This window comes from Microcaecilia unicolor, chromosome 8, assembly GCF_901765095.1.
Source record: "Microcaecilia unicolor chromosome 8, aMicUni1.1, whole genome shotgun sequence".
In the NCBI taxonomy this organism is placed as follows: Eukaryota; Metazoa; Chordata; class Amphibia; order Gymnophiona; family Siphonopidae; genus Microcaecilia; species Microcaecilia unicolor.
This window is the reverse complement of record NC_044038.1, coordinates 129,496,196-129,521,645: the sequence shown is the minus strand read 5'-3', so window position 1 is coordinate 129,521,645 and position 25,450 is coordinate 129,496,196. Positions and strand designations below refer to the sequence as shown.

The window sequence follows — 25,450 nt, the reverse complement described above, 5'->3', positions numbered from 1 at the left end:
CCACTTCGGGTCCTATCTTCAGCCCATCCAGTTTATTTAAGAGCCTCCTGTGGGGAACCGTGTCAAAAGCTTTGCAGAAATCTAAGTAGATTACGTCCATAGCTCGTCCCTGATTCAATTCTCCTGTCACCCAATCAAAGAACTCAATGAGGTTCGTTTGGCACAATTTCCCTTTGGTAAATCCATGTTGTCTCGGATCTTGCAACTTATTTGCTTCCAGGAAATTCACTATCCTTTCCTTCAGCATCGCTTCCATTACTTTTCCAATAACCGAAGTGAGGCTTACTGGTCTGTAGTTTCCAGCTTCTTCCCTATCACCACTTCCGCCGATCTCCAATCCCTCGGAACCTCTCCCGTCTCCAAGGATTTATTAACCAAATCTTTAAGAGGACCCGCCAGAACCTCTCTGGGCTCCCTCAATATCCTAGGGTGGATCCCATCCGGTCCCATGGCTTTGTCCACCTTTAGCTTTTCAAGTTGTTCATACACACTCTCTTCCGTGAACGGTTCTCTATCCACTTCAATCTCATTTGTACTTTTTGCAGTCCATCGTGGTCCTTCTCCAGGATTTTCTTCTGTGAAAACAGAAGTATCTATTTAGCAAATTTGCTTTTTCTTCATCATTATCCACATAGCGGTTCGCAGTATCTTTTAGTCTCACAATTCCCTTTTTAGTCATTCTCCTTTCACTAATATACCTGAAGAAAATTTTGCCACCCCTCCTTACATTTCTAGCCATTTGTTCTTCCGTTTGCGCTTTCGCCAGACGTATCTCTCTCTTGGCTTCTTTCAGTTTCATCCGGTATTCCTCCTCGTGTCCCTTTTCTTGAGATTTTTTTGTATTTCTGGAATGCCAACTCTTTAGCCTTTATTTTCTCAGCCACTTGCTTGGAGAACCATATCTGTTTCCTTTTTCTCTTGCTTTTATTTACTTTCCTTACATAAAGGTTCGTAGCCCTATTTATAGCTTCTTTCAGCCTGGACCACTGTCCTTCCACTTCTTGTATTTCCTCCCATCCCATCAGCTCCTTCCTCAGGTATTCCCCCATTTTACTAAAGTCAGCATGTTTGAAATCCAGGACTGAGTTTTGAGTGGCCACCCTCCTCTTCAGCCGTCATATCAAACCAAACCGTTTGGTGGTCACTGCCGCCCTGGTGGGCACCCACTCGGACATTTGACACATTATCCCCATTTGTGAGTACCAGATCTAGCGTCGCTCCCTCCCTCGTGGGTTCTGACACCATTTGTCTGAGCAAAGCACTTTGAAAAGCATCCACGATCTCTCTACTTCTTTCCGATTCCGCAGACGGAACCGTCCAATCTACATCCGGCAGATTGAAATCTCCCAACAACAGCACCTCTCTTTTCTTCCCCAACTTTTGAATATCAGCGATCAGATCTTTATCTAGGTCCTCCAATTGCGTCGGAGGTCTGTAGACAACACCCACATGGACAGAGTTTCTATCCTCTCTTTTTAAGGTGATCCATATTGCTTCTTCCTTTCCCCAGTTCCCTGTCATTTCAGTCGCTGTGATATCATTTCTCACATACAGAGCTACTCCTCCACCTTTACGCCCCTCTCTATCCTTCTTAAAAAGATTATAGCCTGGTATGTTTGCATCCCATTCATGGGAACCATTGAGCCATGTCTCTGTGATTGCAACTATGTCCAAGTCTGCCTCCAAGATTAGGGCATGAAGGTCATGAACTTTATTGCTTAGACTGTGAGCATTTGTGGTCATCACTTTCCATCTACATTTCCAAGTATGTGTTTTGGTTTTAGTGATTTGGGGGTGTCTTTTCTCTTTGGGTACCTTCATATCTTTTTGTTCTACCTTCTTTGCTTTTTCTTTCTCTTCCGCCTCAGTTTTATTTTCAGGAACATCACAGTGCTGTAGTGGAGCAAAAGAATTCTGTAGGGGCAAAACTTGTGAGGGCGGATGCTTCTGTGTCACATAACGAAGCCTGCCTGAGCCTACTGTGAACCATCTATTCTTAGGTGGTATTATCCTTTGAGGCAGTGGTGAGAATTTGGTATGATTCTGTGCAGTATGATTTTGTGCAGTCCTAGAAGTTGCTTTAAGTGCATTCAATTCCTGCTTTACTTTGCTGAGCTCCTGTTTTAAACTAGCAAGCTGAAGACAGATAGGACAAGCTTTAAGTCTCCAGAAGCTTGGTCTTGAAACTAAAGCACCATAATTGTCTAAGCAATAAAGTTCATGACCCTCATGCTCTAATCTTGGAGGCAGACTTAGACATAGTTGCAATCACAGAGACATGGCTCAATGGTTCCTATGAATGGGATGCAAACATACCAGGCTATAATCTTTTTAAGAAGGATAGAGAGGGGCGTAAAGGTGGAGGAGTAGCTCTGTATGTAAGAAATGATATCACAGCGACTGAAATGACAGGGAACTGGGGAAAGGAAGAAGCGATATGGATCACCTTAAAAAGAGAGGATAGAACTTCTGTCCATGTGGGTGTTGTCTACAGACCTCCGACACTATGAACAGCCAGATTGGTTTCTCCCCTTCTAGCTGGATTAAAAGAGATTCTGATTTAGTTAACTGGGGAATGGCGATTCTGCACAGTTTGATTGTATCCCAAATCTAGACTGCTACCCCTCTACCCCGTTTTCACGGTCTTGGATGATATTGGATGTTTAAACCTGTTGGGCATAGTTCAGACAGACAGTGGTAAACCCCTACTTTCATCTAACCAGGTTTCACTTATTCTTAAGATGTCAAGATGTTGTTAATGGATGACATAATGATCACTGAGGATTTGTTTGCAGCTGATCTGGTATTCATCAGTCCTATAGCTCCCAGGGGTGGTCTGGGGGTAGCCTTGATATAACAATGAGGTGACCTTTTATGTACTGTTATGTAGGTGTTTGACCTCTTGCACTTTTGTCATCTTTGGTTGGTGGGGATTATAGTTTCCTCTCCCACACACCACCGGGATCCCCGAGGTCTCTTGGTCTGCTGGGCCAATACACATTCTTTGTGTCAGAAGCTCCTTATGCAAATTTCAATGGATGGCACTACAGTCTTAAAAGACTCTGTGGACCAGCAATACCAGTTGGCAATGTAGGATTAAAGGCTTTAAAGTCAACAGGTTTGAGAAACAGCCCTTTTAAAGTAGTGAACTCAAACCAGGCCTCGGAGATCAAAGGCTTCCAGCAATAGAGAAACAAATGGCTGTACTTTGCATTTCTATGTGAATTACCTGCAGAATTTGATAGTGAACTTTAGTTTTAACATAATGTGGAGGGAGGGAAGGGGAGGGAGGAGGAGGAGGTGGGGGTTGGGTTGGGGGGGGGGGGGGGTTACATTACCAAACAGAAAAAGCCAGAGGGAAGACAGCTTCCTTCATTTCTTCTTGGGTTATCGATTATTCTGTACATGGTTACTGAATGAATATGATTAGTACTAAGTTGTACAACGTTTATGGGTTTGACAGACCCTACAAGTTAAAAAGTACTGTAAACTTCTCATCTGGCATTAATAAAGATGTTTAAAAAATAGTTAGTTAAAATAAAACTCTGTAGTTCTGCACTTTGTAGTAGAGCTGCACAAGGACAGAAATCTTAACCTGTTCCCACTCAGTCCCATAAGAATTTAATGGTACATTAAAAAAAAATTCTCGTCTTCTTTCTTTCTGGGTTCGAGCTGCAGCACTGCAGGCAAGGAAGGAACAGAAGTTGGAACTTGGAACACTCTGGTGTGCACACTGTAAGGTCTCCACCACTGGGAGACTCTTGGAAAAGTCTCCTGCACCGGGAGACTCGAGTCCCTCGGCCCTTTAGCTGAGCTGTGTGCTGTAATCCACTGCTAAAGAGCACATGGCAATCCACAAGGTCAGCTCATTATACTTTATTGTAATCCTTTTGTGTCAACTGCTCCTCCAAAGGTAGTTCCCACCACAGCATTTCTCAAGAAGCATAGCAGTTCAACAGCATAGTATTCAAAACAAAAAAAACCCCAAAAGGTTCTAAAATCTCAGCAGTTCATATAAAGCAGTTATGCAAACCAATTCTTCAAACAAAGTAGCTCAAAAGGGCTCAAACTCCCAGCAGTTCATATATAGCAGGTATGCAAAGTAATTCTCCAAACACAGTAGCTCCTGAAAGGGTTTAAACCCTCCCCAGCAGTTCATGTCAACAGTTAGGCAGAACAATTCCCCAAACACAGCAGTTCAAAAAGGGTTCGAACTCCCAGCAGTTCATGTAAGCAGTTATGCAAAACAATTCCCCAAACACAGCAGTTCATATATAGAAGTAATGCTCAAAACCAATACTCTTCCTCTCTCTTTTTCAAAAGAAATCAATCTAGGGAGAGTGGCAAGGGTCCCTTCCCCAACCAGGCCAGCATTATACCCTGACCACCCCCCGCATGACCCTTCTGTGATAAACCTGTTCTCTCAGCTCCCCTCGTGGGATAGCCACCTTTCCCCTTCTTCTGCCATGCTCTCCTGCCTAGCAGCCCTCTCCTGTTTTCCTTTCCTTCCAGTTTAGTCAGAGCAGCAATCTCCATCGGCTCCTCTTGCTCTAGTCCCTCCCCGGTCCATAGGTTCCTCCCCACACCCACTGCTCAGCTGCTCTCCATTTACTTGATTGGGCAGGTTCAGAACTCCTTCCTTCATCCTGGCTCTCTGGGACAGGTTTTTCCAACTCCCTTCTCTTGCCCTTCTCCTGACCTCCTCTGGGGATTGAAGTCCCTGTTTCTAACATGGGACCTACTCAGGGGCTGCTGGGAATTGTAGTTTTTTCCTTTTCTCCAATCCCCCAGGGGAAAAGACTGCTTCCTTTCTCTACCCAGTCTCCCTCCCTCTCGAGCCTCCTCGTTCCTCCATGTGCCTTCATTCTCCCTCTCACCCTCATATTCCTCACAACATGTAAGACTTGTCTCTGATTCACTGGCACTGTGTGCTAAGAGGTCAACACATGCAAGCACAAGTAGGTCAGGTGACATCTGATGCTTGTGCCTGTGTCAGAGCTGAGGTCTGCGCATCAGCCCGGGAGAGAAGAGGATTAATAGTAACACAGTAAGTGACAGCAGATAAAAACCTGAACGGTTCATCCAGTCTGCCAAATAGTCACACTCATTATCAATTCATGATTAAATCAACAATGAACGTGATGATATATACTTGATTATGGTCTTTCTTTGGTGTTTCTGGGACATAGACCATGGAAGTCCGCCCGGCCCTATCCTTATGTTCCAATTGCTGGTGTTGCCGTTGAAGCCCATGTCAGGCTATTTGTCTTCTCATTTGTAGGACACAGACCGTAAAAGTCTGTCCAGCACTGTCCTCATATTCCAGCCACTAAAGTTGCTGTCTAAGCCCTTTCCAGCCCACCATAAACCAGATTGCCATATATGAGATGCAAACATTACAAGTCTGCCCGGTATTGGCCCTAGTTCATCAAAGCCGGATTCACCATCTAAGTGTCACTCGACACATCCACACACCTGCAGCCATTTAAGTTCAGGTTTTTTATAACTTCCATTTTCTAATTCGAGATCCTCTGTGTTCATCCCACGCCTTTTTAAATTCTGCCACCGTTTGTGTGTCTACCACCTCCTTAATGGAGTCTTTCCGCATCTGTGCTGTTAAAGCAAGTAGGAGGAGGAGGAGACAGCACTCAAAGAGCTTTGTATTCGGTAGGTGAGAAGCTGGCATAAGTGCAGCGTACACTTCCACGGGAACTCCCCAGGAATTGTTTCCATCCCTATGGAAACCCCGCAGGAATTGTTTCTGTCCCCACAGGAATCCTGCAGAAACTGCTTCCATCCCCAAGGGAACCCCATGGGATTCCCACAAACCCTGTTCCCGTGCAAGTTTCTAATAGCCTTGGATTGTCCAGTTGAGGCAGGTTGCTGAAAGTTTTTTCTTTTCTTGTCCACGAGGAGGGTTAGATATATAAATATAAATCCAGCACAGATCACAGGACATGAGAGTTGTTTGTGATATGAAAGGACGATAAAGTTTCCTTTCTCCAGACAAAATAATTGAAAGAAGTTCAAAGTAAAGCTGAGGACTGGTGCCTCAACACAAACTGAACAGAAGTCAGAGTTGTAAATAAACAAAGTGTACTATTTAATCCAAGTTGCAGGAGTCTGATGTGAACACAGCCAGTCACTGATGTGAGTTAGGCATATATAAGACTGGGTAAGACAACATGGCTTAAGATAACAACTCGGAGAAAAAGATTTTGTGAGTGGGAAGAAAAATGGATATGAGACCAGTAGATGTTCCAAGCTTAGCTGGTAGTTCTGTTTCACAGAGTTGGGATGCTAAAATTTTGGAAGTACATATTGACACTTGTTTGACTATGGAAACTCAAGCAAACTTTCTAATGAAGTTATATAGTCAGCTGAACAGGTCTGAAAAATCCAAGCACAACTCAAAGAAAACCATTCGAGGAGAGTAACTGAGGTGGTTTAATCTGTGTACTCTAGGTTATTTTAATATGGGAAAATTAGGTTCTTACCATGATAATTTTCTTTCCTTTAGTCATAGCAGATGAAGCCATTACGTATGGACTGTGTCCATCAACCAGCAGGGGGAGATAGAGAGCACTCAACTTTTCACAGTGCCTCATGGCCAGCTAGCTCCACTGCCTCTTCAGTATTTGAAGTTTCCAAAGCAGTATGGCAAACCGCAATGGGAATAACATGAACTTTCCTCACAGCGAACGATAGCCCCTTAACAAGGGCATAAACTCAAAAAAGGAGGGAATGAACTCATCCTCCTGGAGGGAATAAACTCGTCCTCCACTTTGTATAAATGGAGGGAATACTTGCATCCTCCTGGAGGGAATAAACTCATCCTCCCAAAACAAGAAATGGAGGGAATGAACTCATCCTCCTGTAACTGTAACAAGAATCCTGAAGACTGTTTTCTGACTCCCCAAGGAAGGAATATAACTTCAGGAAACAAGAACAGCATCTAAAATCATAATCACTGCAATACAGACAATCATACAGGGAGGGCTCATGGCTTCATCTGCTATGACTAAAGGAAAGAAAATTATCATGGTAAGAACCCAATTTTCCCTTCCTTGTCATCAAGCAGATGAAGCCATTACATATGGGATGTAACAAAGCAATCCCTAAATAGGGTGGGAACAAGCCACACCACGAGCTAGCACCTGTGCTCCAAAACGCGCATCCCTCCTGGCAGCCACATCCAGCCTATAATGTCGGGCGAAAGAGCTTAGAAGCCCATGTTGCAGCACTGCAAATCTCATGAAGAGATAGTGCTCCAGTTTCCGCCCAGGAAGAGGAAATCGCTCTTGTGAAATGTGCCTTAAAGGCTTCAGGCGGAGCCCGGCCAGGCAGCAGATATGCTGAAAAGATAGCTTCTTTGAGCCAACGAGCAATAGTGGCTTTAGACACTGAAGACCCTCTGCGAGGACCTGCAAACAGCACAAAAAGATGATCAGAGGTCCTGAAAGAATTTGTAATTCGCAGATACTGCAACAGAGTCCTGCGCACATCCAAAAGGTGCAACTGCCCAAATGAATCTGGAAACTCCTCCTCAACAAAGGAGGGAAGAAAACAGGCTGGTTTAGGTGAAACGCTGAAACCACCTTAGGCATGAAGGAAGGCACGATCCGAACCGTGACCCCTGACTCTAAGAATTACAGAAAAGGGTCTCTACAGGACAGCGCCTAGAGCTCTGACACCCGTCTCGCCGAGGTAATGGCCACTAAAAAGACGGCCTTCAGTGTTAAATCTTTCTCTGAAGCACGACGAAGCGGTTCAAAGGGAGCCCCCTGAAGAGCCTTCAATACTAACCCCAGGTTCCAAGCTGGACAAGGTGCCCGCACGGGAGGACAGAGCCGAAGCACCCCTCTAAGAAACCATGCCACATCTGGATGAGCAGCTAAGGACACGCCTTCAACCTTGCCACACAGGGAGGCCAATGCTGCTAATTGCACCCGCAGGGAATTATAGGCCAAGCCTTTGTGTACACCATCCTGCAAAAAGTCCAGAATCGGCGAGACAGGAGCCCGCAACGGAGAAAGCGCTCTTGAAACACACCAGACTTCAAACTGGCGCCAAATCCTGGCATAAGCCACGGAAGTGGAGCGCTTACGGGTCTGCAGGAGAGTGGAAATTACCTTATTTGAGTAGCCTTTATCTCTCAATTGCGCCCTCTCAATCGCCATGCCATAAGACCAAAGTGGCAGGCATCCTCCATGGCCACCGGACCCTGTGACAACAGGTGCGGAACCAGAGGTAACGGAAAGGGAGCCTCCAACAGCATCTGTCGGAGGTCCGCATACCAAGGCCTCCTGGGCCAATCCGGGGCGATGAGCACCACTTCTCCTGGATGCAGCCGAATCCGCAAGAGCACTCGCCCTAACAAGGGCCACGGAGGGAAGACATACAGCAAGCCCAGGGGCCAGGGTTGAGCCAAGGCATCCAACCCGGCAGAGCGAGGATCCCTCCCATCTGCTGAAGAAGCACGGGACTTTGGCATTGGAACTGGTCGCCATAAGATCCATCACTGGCTTGCCCCATTTGGCACATATCTGCAGGAATACATCGTCTGCTAGTTCCCACTCCGCTGGATCAATCTGATGCCTGCTTAGATAGTCAGCTTGCACGTTGCCCTGACCTGCAATGTGAGCTGCTGACAGGGACTGTAGATGCAGCTCGGTCCAGTGACAAATTTGTTCAGCCTGCGCGGCTAGAGCTCTGCACTGAGTGCCGCCTTGTCGATTTATGTAGGCCACTGCTGTCGTGTTGTCCGACATCACTCGGACAGCCAATCCTTCCAGGGTCACTTGAAAGGCCAGAAGAGCCAGAAACACCGCTTTCAACTCTAGGCGGTTGATAGACCACTCCGACTCGTCGGGCGTCCACAGACCCTGGGCATGCTTCACCTGGCAATGTGCGCCCCAGCCCTTCAGGCTGGCATCTGTCACCACTAGGCACCAATCAGGGAGCGCCAGCGGCATTCCCCGCCGCAACATGCTGTCCGAGAGCCACCACTCCATACTGAGGCGGGCCGCAGGGAGCCAAGAAAGTCTGCATTGATAATCCTGAGATACTGGAGACCATCGTTAAAGTAGAGAATACTGTAGAGATCTCAGGTGCACTCTCGCCCATGGCACCACTTCAAGGTGGCCGTCATCAATCTCAACAGCTGGACAATGTCCCAAGCTCGTGGGCGTGGCATCCTCAGGAGCAGACGGATCTGATTCTGAAGCTTGCACCGCCTTTGCTCGGGAAGAAACACATAGCCCGAGGCTGTGTCGAACCTGGCCCCCAAATATTCTAGAGATTGCGAGGGGGTCAGGTACCTTTTGGTCATATTGACGACCCAGCCCAGAGATTGAAGGACTGAAACCACTCTGGCTGTAGCTAGATGACTCTCTTTTTCTGAGTCTGCTCTGATGAGCCAATCGTCTAGGTACGGGTGAACCCGGATACCCTCTCGCCTGAGAAAGGCAGCTCCTACCACCATTACCTTGGAGAAGGTTCGGGGAGCTGTGGCGAGGCCAAAAGGCAAGGCCCAAAACTGGAAATATTTTCCCAACACTGCAAACCGCAGAAACTTCTGGTGCGAGGGCCAAATTGGTATGTGCAAGTAAGCTTCTTTCAGGTCCAGAGACGTGAGAAACTCTCCTGGCTGTACCACCGCAATGACGGAGCGCAGGGTTTCCATGTGAAAATGCCGCACTCTTAAGGACTTGTTTAGCTCTTTTAAGTCCAGGATCGGGTGAAAAGACCCACCTTTTCGTGGCACCACAAAGTATATGGAGTAGCAGCCTAAACCTTGTTCGGCGGGAGGCACCGGGGTCTCAGCCCCTATCTGGCACAGACTGTGTAAAGTCTCCTCTACCGCCGGCCGTTTGGCGGCAGAACCGCATCGGGACTCTACAAACACGTCTCTCTCCGGGGCATCGAATTCTATTTGGTATCCATCTCTGATCAGGTCCAAGACCCACTGATCTGCGGAGATTTTGGCCCACTCCTCGAAAAAGAGGGAAAGTCTTCCTCCGATGACAGGAAACGAGGAGGGGGCCGGCGCACCATCATTGAGAGGGTTGCCCCTGAACTCCAGGCCTTGAACCGGCAGCTGCGGAACGTTTGTCCGAGCAAAAGGAGTTTCTCTGCTGAAAGCGGGCACGCGAAGTGAACCCAGCAGAACGCCCCGGGCGGTACCTTCTAGCTTCACGAAAGCGAGGTCTGTAAGAGGAGCGGACTGCCTGACCCTTAGAGGAAGGCTTCGGCCTATCTTCGGGCAAGCGCTGAGGTTTGGAATCCCCCAGGCCTTTAACAATGTTTTCCAGCTCCTCACCAAACAGGAGAAGGCCTTGAAAGGGCAACTTCACCAACCTTTGCTTAGAGGCCTTGTCCGCCACCCAATGTCGTAGCCAAAGAGTGCGGCGAGCCGCCACTGCTACAGCCATTTGTTTAGCTGAAGCTCTGACCATATCATAAAGGGCGCCAGCCAAAAAGGACAAGGCCGACTCCATCCGCGGAGCCACTTCAGATAAGGTCTCCGCTCCATCACCAGGCTGTTCCACTGCCTGCTGTAACCAAGCCAGGCAGGCTCTAACAGCATAACAACTGCATGCAGACGCCCGAACAGTGAGACCTGCCAAATCAAAGGACCGCTTCACAGCTGAATCAAGCCTGCGGTCTTGAATATCCTTCAGGGCAACACCTCCTTCAACAGGGAGGGTAGTTCTCTTTGTCAAAGCTGTGACCAGGGCATCCACTTTAGGCATTGCAAATCCTCACTCAGAGGGTATAATTGCCCCATAACCCTGGCAACCTTCAAAAGTCCCTCGGGGTCAGCCCATTGAGCCGAAGGAGAAATTAGATCTTACCTGCTAATTTGCTTTCCTTTAGTCCCTCCGGACCGGATTGGACTGATGGGTTGTGCTCGCCTACCAGCTGGTGGAGACTGAGAAAAAACTCTGACTCTAGAGAGCCAATAGGAGCCCTGGCCATGTGACCTTAGCCTCAGTATTTGAATAACAAAGCAGGAAAGAAAGAAAGAAAGAAAGACCTTCTGTGCCGTATGGAATCCTAGCAGCCACAAAGCACTCGGCAATGCCAAGTATCAGAGCTCACCAGCAACTCTCACCAGAGAAGTGGTATGGCTCGATTTGTACTATAGCTCACCAGCAACTCTCCCCAGAGAAGTGGTATGGCTCACTTATAATATAGCTCACCAGCAACTCTCACCAGAGAAGTGGTATGGCTCACTTGTCTTATAGCTCACCAGCAACTCTCACCAGAGAAGTGGTATGGCTCACTTGTCTTATAGCTCACCAGCAACTCTCACCAGAGAAGTGGTATGGCTCACTTGTCTTATAGCTCACCAGCAACTCTCACCAGAGAAGTGGTATGGCTCACTTGTCTTATAGCTCACCAGCAACTCTCACCAGAGAAGTGGTATGGCTCACTTGTCTTATAGCTCACCAGCAACTCTCACCAGAGAAGTGGTATGGCTCACTTGTCTTATAGCTCACCAGCAACTCTCACCAGAGAAGTGGTAAATCATATTTAAGGTTTTATAGATATTCCAGCAACTGAGCTCAGCCACAACTCTCCCCAGAGAAGTGGTATGGCGTATTTAAGGTTTTATAGATAGATTCCAGCAACTGAGCTCACCAGCAACCACCAGAGAAGTGGTATGGACCACGTAAAGTTTTGTATATATATAATATTGTTCCACGAATCGTAACGGAATGAATACACTTCCTACTTAATAAAAGAAGCTAAAGAGTAGAGAGAACATGGGAGGGGCCTGGTCCGGTCCGGAGGGACTAAAGGAAAGCAAATTAGCAGGTAAGATCTAATTTCTCCTTCCTTAGCGTCCCTCCGGACCGGACCAGGATTGGACTGATGGGAAGTACCAAAGCAGTAATCTGAAGGGAGGGACCCTATGAAAACTGCAGAGAAATGTTCATGCTGCATAGGCCACCTGGCGACAACTAACATGTAGTGTGTCCCAATGAGCAAAATAAAATGAAATTAGGACTAAGTTGCCAACTTACCAATGTGCACCGAGAGCACCAAAAATCGCTGTAGTAAGAATAGAGCCCGCTTCTGAAGTTGTGGAATATGTTGTAATACGCCGTGGAACTGCCCTCTCTGTGAGAAGAAAAATAGACATTCTCATTTCCTTGATCCTTCGAGATATAGCAGGTTAGAAACAATCAAACCCTTACGCCTACCGGCTAGAAGGACAAAACCAATAAGAAAAAAACGATTGGGAAAGGTGAAAACTCTAAACTACAGCAGACCGAAAAGAAGTTACCAACCGTAGAAGTATTCCACACATAGATCTACTTGCTGCAATGGCTACTGGAAAACACTGCTTGAAGAGGAAAACTTTATAGAAAAAGTTATGGCTACTAGAAAACAGAGCTTTAAGAGGGAAAACCTTAAAGGATACCAGAAGAAAAAACAGCCCAAAAAGAGGACCTACGAGAGCTGAAAGATTAAGATTGTGATTTGAAGAGGATTTTGGCCTGTCGTGTGAAGGAGACTAAGAACCTTAAAGTAAATGAGAACTTCCAAAAAGATGAGGCTGTATTGGACCACAGAAACAGGAAAAAACTGCAAACTGTAGGAGAAGAGAAAAGAGAGTAATCCTTTATGAAAACCAACAAAAAATGAACCGCCGCATAGAAAGAACTACTGAAGCAGAGCCAAAACCGATGACCAAATAAAGCCTGATATGGAAGAAAGATGGAATTTTTCTTTCTTTTTTTTTTTTTAAATATAATCCAACACCTAGTGAGTTGACGGAAGAAACGCATATAGAAGGTTGAAAAACCCCTGCTGGATATTGGCGTCTGTCCCTGTCTCCGTCAAGACTGTTGCTGAATGGAAGAAGCAAGAAATGTTCGAGAGCCTGAAGGCAAAAAGAGATAGCCCTGAAGTGTCGCAGTGAGGAAGTAAGGCTGAAAAGATGAGAGTCCATTCACCTAAATGCAGGGTGAGACAACTAAGAAAAAACTACAAACTCAAGAGTATACTCTTAACTCCTCCTTGGCAGATGACATAACCCTTTGCCATGGCAAGGACCAAAATAGCTCTCTCCGCCTTGTTTGTCAGTAGGGAAAACAAAATTCACCCGAAGGTAAACGAATTGCTGTGGTCCCCCAGAAAAAAATATATACAAACAAGCTTCTGCCAAAAAGTGTACTGCATGAAGCATTCCTATGACAGAACTAAGGTTCTTGAGATAACTAGATGGCACTTAAATAGCGCGATTGATGACCCTGAGATTCGCAATAGGATGAAGGAAAATTCCTTCTTGGGAATTAGAAAGTAAAATTGCATTCTGCAGAATACAGCGAGGAAATGGCCGAAGGCCCAAGGTCACCAAGAAAAATATAAACTGGGATGTTTGCAGAGGAGACAAAAGACTGTGCGCCAACCTGACTAAACAAAGAGAAAATCAGAGATATCTGATGAGAGATCAAATGAGAGGCCTGGCTACAATCACCACCCAACAGGGACGTATCTGCGTGGGGCCACAGGGGCCTGGGCCCCCGCAGATTTCGCCCTGGACCCCCCTACTGCCGTTAACTCTCCCCCGCCTACCGCCAATCCTTTCCCCGCCTACCGCCATCACCTACCCCGAGGTCCGCTCCTGCCGGCTTTTTAAATTATTACTTCAGCTGGCGGGGGACCCCAACCCCCGCCAGCCCAGCCAAGGTCTTCTTTAACTTCTTCATCCTCGTGCTGTTAAAGCTGCATGATGCATCCTTCCAGTTGGACGGAGTTTGACGTCGCAGCACGTTGACGTCCGTACGTGCTGCGACGTCAAACTCCATCCAACTGGACGGATGCATCATGCAGCTTTAACAGCACGAGGATGAAGAAGTTAAAGAAGACCTCGGCTGGGCTGGCGGGGGTTGGGGTCCCCCGCCAGCTGAAGTAATAGTTTAAAAAGCCGGCAGGAGCGGACCTAGGGGTAGGTGACGGCGGTAAGCGGGGAAAGGGTTGGCAGTAGGCGGGGGAGGGTTGACGACGATGACGGCGGCGGCGGAGGGCGCGGCGGTAGGGGGGGTTATAATGTGCCCCCTCACTCTAGCCCCTGCCCCCCTACCGCCGAACCTCAGATACGCCCCTGCCACCCAACCTAGAGACTGTAAGAAATGCAACACCCGGTCCGTGACCTGAGAACTCTGCTGATAAGACTTTCTCCAATTAGGCAGTAGTCTAGGTAAGGATGAAATGACCCTAAGAGCGCAATGAACATCCTCTTAGATCTATAAAAGAATGGAAGAGAGAGTACTGCTGAAAATGACCGGTTAATGCATAAGCAAAAAACTAGCCATTCTCTGGATCCTGAGGAGAAGAGGAAGGGTGACCAAGGACACCAGTTAAATAGGGCTACAAACCCCAGCCCTATCTCTATGGCGTTCCATAGTTGGGTAAGTTCTGAATATAGGAGTCCACCAGCTATGGTAGTACGCTCCGGACAGAAAAAAGTGTCCCAGTATGAACATCTGATTCACCGGCCTGTAATTTCTTGGATCTCCCTAATCCACGTACCACGGTCATGCGTCCTCCCTCACTGAGATGTCGATTGTAAGCTCCTTTGAGCAGGGAACGTCCTTCTTTGTTAATTTGTACAGCGCTGCGTAACCCTAGTAGCGCTCTAGAAATGTTTAGTAGTAGTACCAGACTTACACCCAATAGATATGAATGTTGAGCTTGTTTCAGGTTAAAACACAGAACCTAGGCCCAGAAATTAGCCCTTCTGCGTTTAGCAGGAGGATAAGAAACAGGCAAAGCAAACCCCAAAAGGCCAGGATCCACCTGGGGGGCAGGCAGAGGGTCCGAAGATCCCTGTGGAAGAGTTCTTTTAAGCATGAATGCCCTATGCAGCATTAAAACAAAATCAGGGGAGAAACCCGCTCCCTGACCGCCCGGATCCTGCCCAGGGCTATCAGCTCTATTATTAGCCTCACTCAGAGGACCCCCCCCCCCCCGGATTCAGGGCTCTCCATCGCAACGGAGGCCGCGCCATGTGGAAAATCCAAAATGGCGTCCGCTGCCAGCTCAGAGCGCAACAGATCGCCGCTCGCTATGCTCTGGCCGGCTCTACCGTCTGTACAGCACGAATTACAGAGCCCCGCTGCTGATTTGCACTTGCCACATTTAGAACAGCGCTTTACAGTCTCCGCAGCCATCGCCGAAAATGGCGGTAAAATTCAAAAATGGCGGTTCGCGCCAAAAACGTCCCGATCGCGGGTCCACCCCGGAGGAGTCAGAAAACACTCTTACCTCACTAGACCGAGTATCACAGCTCCGGTCCTGCAGAAGAATGTCAAGAAAAAAAGCTCTTTTCCAAGATCGCTGCGTTAAGGTAAAATTATGTATCATACCTGATAATTTTCTTTCCATTAATCATAGCTGATCAATCCATAGACTGGTGGGTTGTGTCCATCTACCAGCAGGTGGAGATAGAGAGCAATCCTTTTGCCTCCCTATATGTGATCATGTGCTGCCGGAAACTCCTCAGTATGTCGATATCCAAGCTCCATCCGCAGGACTCAGCACTTAGAGAATTACACCCACAAAGGGACACTCTGCCCAGCTCACCACCGCCGAAACGGGGGAGGGGAATTAACCCAGCTCATCCCCACACAAGTGGGGGAGGGGAATCCATCCAGCTCATCCCCGCGGAGCAGGGGAGGGACACCACCCCGCTGATGCGGGGGGATCTGGCTTATCCTGCAACCGCGGGAGGAGCTGACTGACCCTAACACCGCCGAAGCGGGAGGGGTACAAAGCTGCCCTACAGCCGCACGAAGCGGGAGGGAGCACCGGCAGAATTTATGTCTCAATCCAGCCCCGTAAAACGGAGGGGAGAGGAATGCAGCAGCTCACTGTAACACAAACTCGTCTCAACTCTTGAAGAATCCAATTGAAAAAACTTGAACACGAAGTCCTCCTGAAGGAACTGAAGACTAAACCTGAACCTAAAATTCAACCAGAATATAAACAGTACAGATATCTGGGAGGGGCTATGGATTGATCAGCTATGATTAATGGAAAGAAAATTATCAGGTATGATACATAATTTTACCTTCCATATCATCATGCTGATCAATCCATAGACTGGTGGGATGTACCGAAGCAGTACTCACCAAGGGCGGGACATTGAAATCCCTGACCTCAACACTGAAGCTCCAAACCGGGCCTCCGCCCGAGCAGCCACAGTCAAGCGGTAATGCTTGGAGAATGTATGGGCCGATGCCCAAGTTGCCGCCTTGCATATCTCTGCCAAGGAGACGGACCCGGCCTCTGCCATCGAGGCCGCCTGAGCTCTAGTGGAGTGAGCCTTCAGCTGGATAGGCGGCACCTTCCCCGCGGCCACATAAGCCGCTGCCATGGCTTCCTTGACCCATCTTGCCACTGTAGGCTTAGCAGCCTGCAGACCCTTACGAGGACCTGCAAACAGGACAAACAGATGATCCGATTTCCGGAAATCATTGGTCACTTCCAAGTATCTGATGATGACTCGTCTCACATCCAGATATTTGAGAGCAGAGTATTCCTCTGGGTAGTCCTCCCTACGAAAGGATGGGAGACATAGCTGCTGATTCACATGGACGCGAGAAACAATCTTGGGCAGGAAGGAAGGCACTGTGCGAATAGTCACTCCTGCCTCAGTGAACTGCAGAAAAGGCTCTCGACATGAGAGTGCCTGGAGCTCGGAAACTCTTCTGGCTGAAGTGATAGCCACCAAAAAGACTGCTTTCAACGTCAGGTCTTTCAGAGATGCCCTCGACAAGGGTTCAAAAGGCGGCTTCTGCAAGGCTCTTAGCACCAGGTTGAGATTCCACGCAGGCACCACTGAGTGCAGAGGAGGGCGCAGGTGATTAACTCCCTTGAGAAAACGTACCACATCTGGCTGCGAAGCCAGGGAAGCACCCTTCAGGCGGCCCCTGAAGCAAGCCAGAGCCGCTACCTGGACTTTAAGGGAACTGAGCGACAGGCCTTTCTCCAGACCTTCTTGCAGGAACGCCAGCACTGAAGAAATTGGAGCAGTGAAGGGAGAAAGTGAGCCTGCTTCACACCACGCTGCAAAGGTACGCCAAACCCTGGCGTAAGCAGTAGAAGTAGAGCGCTTCCTCGCTCTCAGCATAGTGGCGATGACCTTGTCTGAGAAGCCCTTCTTTCTCAGACGCTGCCGCTCAATAGCCAGGCCGTAAGACCAAAGGGGGAGGGATCCTCCATCACCACGGGACCCTGATGCAACAGGCCCTGCTCCACTGGCAGTCGCAGAGGGTCGTCCACTGAGAGCCTGATCAAGTCCGCATACCAGGGACGTCTGGGCCAGTCCGGACCCACCAGTATTATCCGGCCCGGATGCTTTGCCACCCGGTCTAGTACCCTGCCCAACATGGGCCAGGGTGGGAACACAGAGAAGCTCCTGTGTCGGCCACTGTTGGAGAAGAGCATCTACTCCCAGAGATCGAGGGTCCCGTCCTCTGCTGAAAAAGCGCGGCACTTGGCAATTGGCCGACGACGCCATCAGATCTAGGCTCGGCTGGCACCAGCGCTTCGTGATGTCCAAGAACGCCTGAGCTGATAACTGCCACTCTCCGGGATCCAAGGTATGGCAACTGAGAAAGTCCGCCTTGACATTCATGACTCCGGCAATGTGGGCCGCTGACAGCTGTTCCAGGTTCGCTTCCGCCCACTGGCATAGATTCATGGCTTCCTTGGCTAGAGGGGCACTCTTGGTACCTCCCTGGCAGTTGACATAGGCCACAGCCGTGGCATTGTCCGACAGGACCCGTACTGGCTTCAACGCCAGTACCGGGAGGAACTCCAAAAGCGCCAACCGAATGGCTCTGAGTTCCAGGAGGTTGATAGACCACTTTGCCTCTGCAGGAGACCAGAGCCCCTGCGCTGTCCTTCCCAAGCAGTGGGCTCCCCAGCCCGTCAAAGAGGCGTCCGTCGTGACGACAATCCACTCCGGGGTCACAAGAGGCATCCCTGCAACAACTTGTCTGTCTTCAGCCACCAGCTCAGCGCCTTGCGCACTGCTGGGTCCAAGGGAAGGCACACAGCATAATCCTCCGACACCGGAGACCAGCGCTGCAGCAGAGAGTGTTGTAGTGGTCTCATATGAGCCCTGGCCCAGGGCACTACTTCCATCGTGGCCGTCATAGAGCCCAACAGCTGCACATAGTCCCAAGCTCGAAGCGGAGAGGCTACTAGGAACTGGTCCACCTGAGCCTGAAGTTTGACAATCCGATTGTCCGGCAGGAACACTCTGCCCACTTGGGTGTCGAATCGAACTCCCAGATACTCCAGGGACTGAGTCGGGCGCAGCTGGCTTTTCTCCCAGTTGATGATCCACCCCAGGGAGCTCAAAAGAGCAATCACCCAGTCCACAGCTTTGCCGCACTCTGCATAAGAGAGGGCTCGGATCAATCAGTCGTCCAGATAAGGATGAACTTGTACTCCTTCCTTTCGCAGGAAGGCCGCGATGACCACCATTACTTTGGAGAAGGTCCGTGGAGCAGTAGCCAACCCGAACGGGAGGGCTCTGAACTGGAAGTGTCGGGCCAGGACTGCAAAACGCAGAAAGCGTTAATGAGGAGGCCAGATGGGAATATGCAAGTACGCTTCCTTGATGTCCAAGGATGCCAGGAACTCCCCTGCCTTCACTGCCGCTATAACAGAGCGGAGAGTCTCCATGCGAAAGTGCCGAACTTTCAAGGCCCGACTGACCCCTTTGAGGTCGAGGATAGGCCGTACAGAACCTCCTTTCTTTGGTACCACAAAGTAAATGGAGTAACGTCCCTTGCCAAGCTGATTTTCTGGCACCGGAACGACCGCACCCAGGCGGATCAGATTGTCCAAGGTCTGCTGCACTGCCACAGCTTTGACCGGAGACTTGCAGGGAGAGAGTACAAACCAGTCTCTTAAGGGTCGGCAGAACTCTAGCTTGTAGCCGTCTCTGATGACTTCCAGCACCCAAGCGTCTGAAGTTACCCTGGTCCACTCGCCCAGAAACGAGGACAGGCGTCCTCCAACCTGCACTGGGCCATGGACCAGGACCCCGTCATTGGGTACGAGACCCTGGGGGAGGACCGGAGGGCGCACCTCCGGGACGGCGGTCTCTGCGAAAGGAATGCTGCTTGGGGGAGAAGTTCCTCTTGAAGGAAGAGGGGGCAGAGGAGCCCGACTTGCCCGGGCGGTACCGACGGGCTTCCTAAAACCGTCCTCTGGAGTTACCGGGGCGAGCACTGGCCCGAGCCCTGACCTCTGGTAACCTCTTGCCCTTAGACGTGCCGAGATCGGTCACAATTTTGTCCAGCTCGACCCCAAAGAGCAGCTTGCCTTTAAAAGGCAACTTAGCCAGGCGGGACTTAGAGGCGTGGTCAGCAGACCAATGTTTCAGCCAAAGCCACCACCGCGCAGAGACTGTCTGAGCCATACCTTTAGCCGAGGCTCTCAAGATATCATACAGTAAGTCTGCCAAATAAGCCAAGCCCGATTCTAGGGCCGGCCAATCAGCCCTCAAGGAAGGATCCGAGGGGAAAGCCCGCTGCACAATCGTCAGGCACGCCCTGGCCACATAGGAGCCGCAAACTGAGGCCTGCAAACTTAAGGCAGCCGCCTCGAAGGACGACCTTAAGGCTGCCTCCAATCTTCTGTCTTGGGCGTCCTTTAGGGCCATGCCACCTTCCACCGGCAACGCCGTTTTCTTAGTCACCGCAGTGATTAAAGAATCCACGGTAGGCCAAAGAAAGGCCTCACGTTCACTTTCAGGCAAAGCATAGAGGTGGGACATAGCCCTAGCCACTCTGAGGCTCGCTTCCGGGACATCCCATTGAGCCGAAATTAAGGTGTGCATGGCATCATGCACGTGGAAGGTTCTAGGCGGGCGCTTCGTCCCCAGCATAATGGCGGAGCCAACAGGGGCTGAGGGAGAGACGTCCTCAGGAGAGGAAATCTTCAAAATGCTCATGGCCTGCACTAACAGGTTGGGCAAATCCTCTGAGCGAAAGATCCGCGCTGCAGAGGGGTCATCCGCTCCATCCGAGCGGGAATCCGTCTCCTCCAAGGAATCCGCAAAGGACCGTTGGGAGAACTCAGATACGCTGCCCTCATCTACATCCGAGGAGACAAAGTCCTCTAAGGCCTGGGAATCCACCCGAGGGCGTTTACTTCCGGGGGCCTCAACCCCTTTATCGGACAAGGGAGAAGGGGCAGCGTTTTGCATAAGGAAGGCTGATGCAGCAGCAAAATAAACTCGGGGGAGAAACCCCCCAGACTGTGCACTTCAGCAGCCTGGGCCACAGCCCTAGACGCACCCTCAACCTGCGCTCGCAAGAGTGGGGGAGAAACATGCTGCGCATCCAAGATGGCGTCCGGCATGACACTCCGCGACGGAGCCGCGCGGGGAAAAACGGCGCTTAACTTTAGCCGCTTTTTTGCCGTCGCCCAAATCAAGGGCGGCCATGGCATTAACGTCTCCCAGCTCAAGGGCGGCTCAAGAAGAAGCTGTCCGAGCAGAGTGGCCGACCAAGATGGCGGAGGCGAGCAGCGGGGGATGGGCGTTTATGGCGGGAAAACCGCCGCACCGGAGGAAGACCCGGGACACTGACCGGCCTCCAAACTGACAGCCAACAAGGGCGAATCAGACTTTAAGACCCCCCGCATCCCCGCTAGAAGCGCACACGCGGTCCGGGGAGCGATTCTTCGCGCCCTCGCCCTCCGACGCCATAGGCCACGTGGAGATCGATTGGGGAACCCCCTGCCCGCTATAAAAAGGTAAAAATTACCTGCTTCTCGCTCCGAGCTGTAACGAACTGGTATCCCAGTGAGTAGCTGCAATAAACGTTTAAATAAACGTTGAAATAAACGCCCTTAAGGACGTCCAAAAATTTTTTTTTTTCTAACGGAGCCAGCGGGATGGGGGAGAAAAGGAGGGACCTGGCACCACCAGGTTTGCACTTGCTCAAGAAGAGCCCTCAACCCCAGGTACTCAACAAAACCTAAAGATTAGGCTTGGAGACCTAGCCAGAGCTGCTGCTGTGTGTGACCACCACCTGCTGAGATAGAGAACATACTGAGGAGTTTCCGGCAGCACATGACCACATATAGGGAGGCAAAAGGATTGCTCTCTATCTCCACCTGCTGGTAGATGGACACAACCCACCAGTCTATGGATTGATCAGCATGATGATATGGAAAGTGCGACGCGACTTTAATTTTTTTTTTTTTTAAACACTGTGAGGAAAGCAGAGGCAAAAGAGGTAAATAAAAACACTCCGGAGGCTCAGATAAGTGGGAAAGGCAGGGAAAGGCGAACCAATGTGCCTGCATCCACTGAGTGGGAAAGGACAGGGAAAAGCAAGCTAATATGTCCACATCCACGGGGGCATGGGTAAGGCAGGGAAAGGGCTGACCTATGTGCCTTCAAAGTGAAGCTGCTATAGCCTCTAACACCCCGGCTAACAACTGGCAAGCCAGGAGCCACCCCCAGGCAGATTTTTGATGGAGCTCGAAGAAGCTGCAGCCACCCTGCTTGGGGAGATAGAGAATACTGAAGAGGCAGTGGAGCTAGCTGGCCATGAGGCACTGTGAAAAGTTGAGTGCTCTCTATCTCCCCCTGCTGGTTGATGGACACAACCCATAAGTAATGGCTTCATCTGCTTGATGACAAGGAAAGGCTTGTTTTCTAGAACAATTCATTTGACTAACAAGTTTCACAAGATGTGGCCACCAAGATGATTTTAGCAGAAACTAGATGGGATATAGCAACACTTTGACAGTCCTACACTGCTTCCTGCTTTGGGCTTGTATGCAATTTAAATAGTTATGTTTAAAATCTTACATAGAATAGCTACAGATTATACATGATTCATGGCATGTCCCAGGATAGGATTTGAACTCAGGATAATCTGTGGAGTCAAACCCAAGTTTTTCACTTGCCTATAGAGGGGATAAAGTGAGTATTGGCGCACGAAATCCTATGAAGTCAGAAGTTTAACTACCTAAAGGAAATAGCTGGGCAACAATCTAAAGCTTTGTTGAACAATTGCTTGGGAAAAGCAGCTAAGCACATTTTTAGACAAAGATTTTTTTTTTTTAACCTAAACTAAAATTTCTTTAGTTCTTATTCATTAGAATTTTTCAGAAAAAAAAAATCAGGAACAAATCACACCAATATTATCTTTTGTTTGTCAGTTGCACCTTACCTCAATTAATTTATTAGCATGCTCACGAAACACCTGGGCATATTCTCTAACTTCTTTCTCATTGCCATTCTTTGCAGCTTCAATCAAGACTAAGAGTGGAACGTTGGTCTCCAAAAAAGAATCCGAAACATGGTCCATAACAGCTTTACGCAGCTAAAATAAGAGCAAAAATAAAATGTGTTATGAACCAAGCTCTCAAGAAATTTTGTATATGTACACAGATGTTTTGAAGTGCTGCTGACATGTTTACAAAAGCCTTCTGAGCAAACATTTAATTACTGTAACTGGCTAATGGATAGCTGCCCTCTGGCATACATTTTTTTAAAAAGAGGCAGTTAAACTTACCAGAAAGAGCCACACAACTTAGCTAGGTTCAACCGAGTAAAGTAAATCCTGATATTCTTGGATAACCTTAATCTTTTCCTCAATGCTTACACGTTTATCAGTTTGATAAAACCACAGAGCTCAGACTTCTAATCAGCAATAAACCTATTTCGTAATACTTATAAACAAGTTGTCTGCTCCCACAAAGGATACAAAATGCAACCAGAGAAGAACAGAGTTAAAATGTATGACTCACAAGAAGCTCAAAAAGGGAAGACTCGAAAACTCAGAATTTAAAGTAGGATGGTGGCAGTGGCGCACCAAGGGTGGGGTTATCTGTCCCAGGTACAGTGAATAAGGGGGTGCTGGATTTTTTCCCTGACACCGTGCACCCTCCCTCTCCTTTTTCCCTGGTCCCAGGGGGAGAGTGAGAGACCCAAGAAATGCTGGATCTGCTGGTTGGGGGAGGGAGCATGAAATATGCTGGTTCAGGAGAGAGAGAGAGCGCAGTTCAGGAAGGGGTTAGAGGGGAGATGATAGAACATTTTTTTTTGGGGGGGGGGGGGGGGGGAGAGATTGTTTCCTGGGTCACCATGTGGGCCTGAGGCCTATCTTAAGCTCTGAGCCATACCGTCATGGTTTCTGCAAAATTGTCTGCCTTGCAGTTCTGTGGATTGTGTGCTGTGGCATCAAGGACACTGCTTGCCTGAATACCATCTTTGTCTATTGTTCATTGTGTGGACCTGAAGTGAGATTTACAACAGTTGACCAATCCTGGCAGGCAACACTGTATCCAAGGAGGTTTGAAGATGAAGTCAATTAGGTTAGTCTCTGTTTTCCCTTCCCTACGCAGTCACTGTTTTGTGTACACTCAAAACAAAGCAAGCAAACCTATGAGCCGCTGCTTTAATCTCACTTATATTTTCAAACGTGCCAGCTTGTGTAGCATATGGATGTATACAGAGGAAATATAATAATGGAATAACATTTCATAGCTAGAGTAGTAATTTGTCAAATTCTACTCGGTGTGTCATTTGGAGGGGCTGGTTATAGGGACACCCTACCACTGATATTCATGAAGATTTTTTTCTCCTGGTAAAGAACCACTAAAATGACATGTTATGAGAATCGGGTGCTCAACATTCAGAGTTTCTATGTAATTATTTATTTACTTACGACATTTATATCTCACGTTAAACATGAATTAGGTTGAAACCTGGGAGCAAAGTTGCTCCTTTTGTTTTGTGGATTGCAGTGGTGTATTATAAAAATGCACTTACCTTTTTTTTTTTTTTAAATTACTACTATTTTACAGAGAGGTACTAAATAATGAGGGAAGGGCTTCCTTCATGCAGAAATCCTGTCCAACGTCAGTCTAAATGTGCCAGCTGGATGGTGATGGCACAAGGAAAGTAAGATTCCCTGTGGCTTGATTCCACTGGGATGTAAGGATCCATTGGGAACCCCTCAAAAGGAGGCATGCCATGGGAGTGACATGCACTGTGGAGGCCATATGGCCTAGTAACCTCAACGTGCACCAAGTTGTGATCTGCTGGCTGCTGTGAACCTGAAAGGTTATCGCAATAAGCACAATTGCCCTTTCCTGAGGAAGGAAGGCTTGAACTTGAACCACATGTAGCAGGGCTCCTATGTACTCCAATTGCTGTACCGGGTATAAATAGGACTTGGGGTAGTTGACGGACCCTAGCAGCTCCAACATCCGAATGATGCTCCGTATTGATTCTTGAGCACCTTCCTTCATTTTGCTCTCGATAGCCAATCATCCAGATAGGGAAACACCTGCTGTAACTATGGTAAGACATTTTGTGAACACTCTGGGAGTGGACGTAAGGCCAAACGGCAGTATGCAGTTCTGGTAGTGGTGTTTCCCTACACAAAATCTGAGATATCACCTGTGACTTGGAATGTGAGTATAAGGATCCTTTAGGTACAGAGAGCATAAACAATCAGTCTTCTGAATCATAGGAAGAAGGGTGCCCAGGGGAATCATCCTGAACTTTCCTTGACCAGATATTTGTTCACGGCTCTTAGGTCTAGGATGGGTCGAAATCCCTCCCTTTCTTGGGCATGAGGAAGGACTTGGACTAGAATCCCTTCCCCCTCTTCCCCTGGTGGAATGGGTTCAACCTCATTGGCCTTTAGAAGGGTGAACAGTTCGAAAGAAAGAAAACCTGGGGGCGTGACAAGATGGCGCCGTTGAGCTGAAGACGCAGAGACTGATCGAGCGTTTGTTGAAAAAGTTTTTCCTCTTACCTGCTATGCCGCATACAAAAAGAAAGGGGAATGTTAGGGGTAAACCCTCCACCACCTCGACATCTTCCCCGAAGCAACTTACAATCGACAGCTTCGCTCTGAGGCAGCCACCAAATCAGTCTGGAGTTGAATTTCTGCTAGATGTCGGGGCAGGAAACCCGACACCTCAGGAAAACAATATAACACTCTCTCCTCCAGCGCCTGACAACCCACCGTGCCCTGCCTTACTACGGGAAGGTAAAGCTGTTAATCAAGACCCGGAAGGCGGAGAACTTGGTCCCAGCGGAGGAGGTTTCCTCCCGGAATCAAAGGCAGGAGGGACAGGAGGTAGGGTGGAAATCCCGATGCCTCCTACGGTGGTTACTCTCGAAGCTCTTTGGCAGGCTATGGAAGGTCTGAAAGATATCGTAACTAAATCTACTCAACAAACAGCAAACTTAATTGTAACTGTGGATCAACTCTCTAAATCAATAGATAATTTAAAGGAAGAATTCAACGATCAGGTACGGACGTCTCAAAAAGATATATTTAAAATGCAAGAAAATATGTCTGTGATAATTAAAGATAATTTGAACATTAGACAAAAGATCGAACAAATAGAAAATTATAACAGGAGACTGAATATG

General features: G+C 48.6%; 1 protein-coding gene across 2 annotated transcripts in view; it reads right to left on the bottom strand.

Annotated features, from left to right (window-relative positions):
* CTNNA1 (catenin alpha 1) overlaps positions 1-25,450 on the bottom strand; it is a 449,363-nt gene that overhangs the window by 139,105 nt on the left and 284,808 nt on the right. For both annotated transcript variants that reach the window (XM_030212635.1, XM_030212634.1), the window contains one exon: positions 22,227-22,379. In XM_030212635.1, the coding sequence (XP_030068495.1) occupies positions 22,227-22,379 (153 nt within the window). The remainder of the gene's footprint in view (positions 1-22,226; positions 22,380-25,450) is intronic.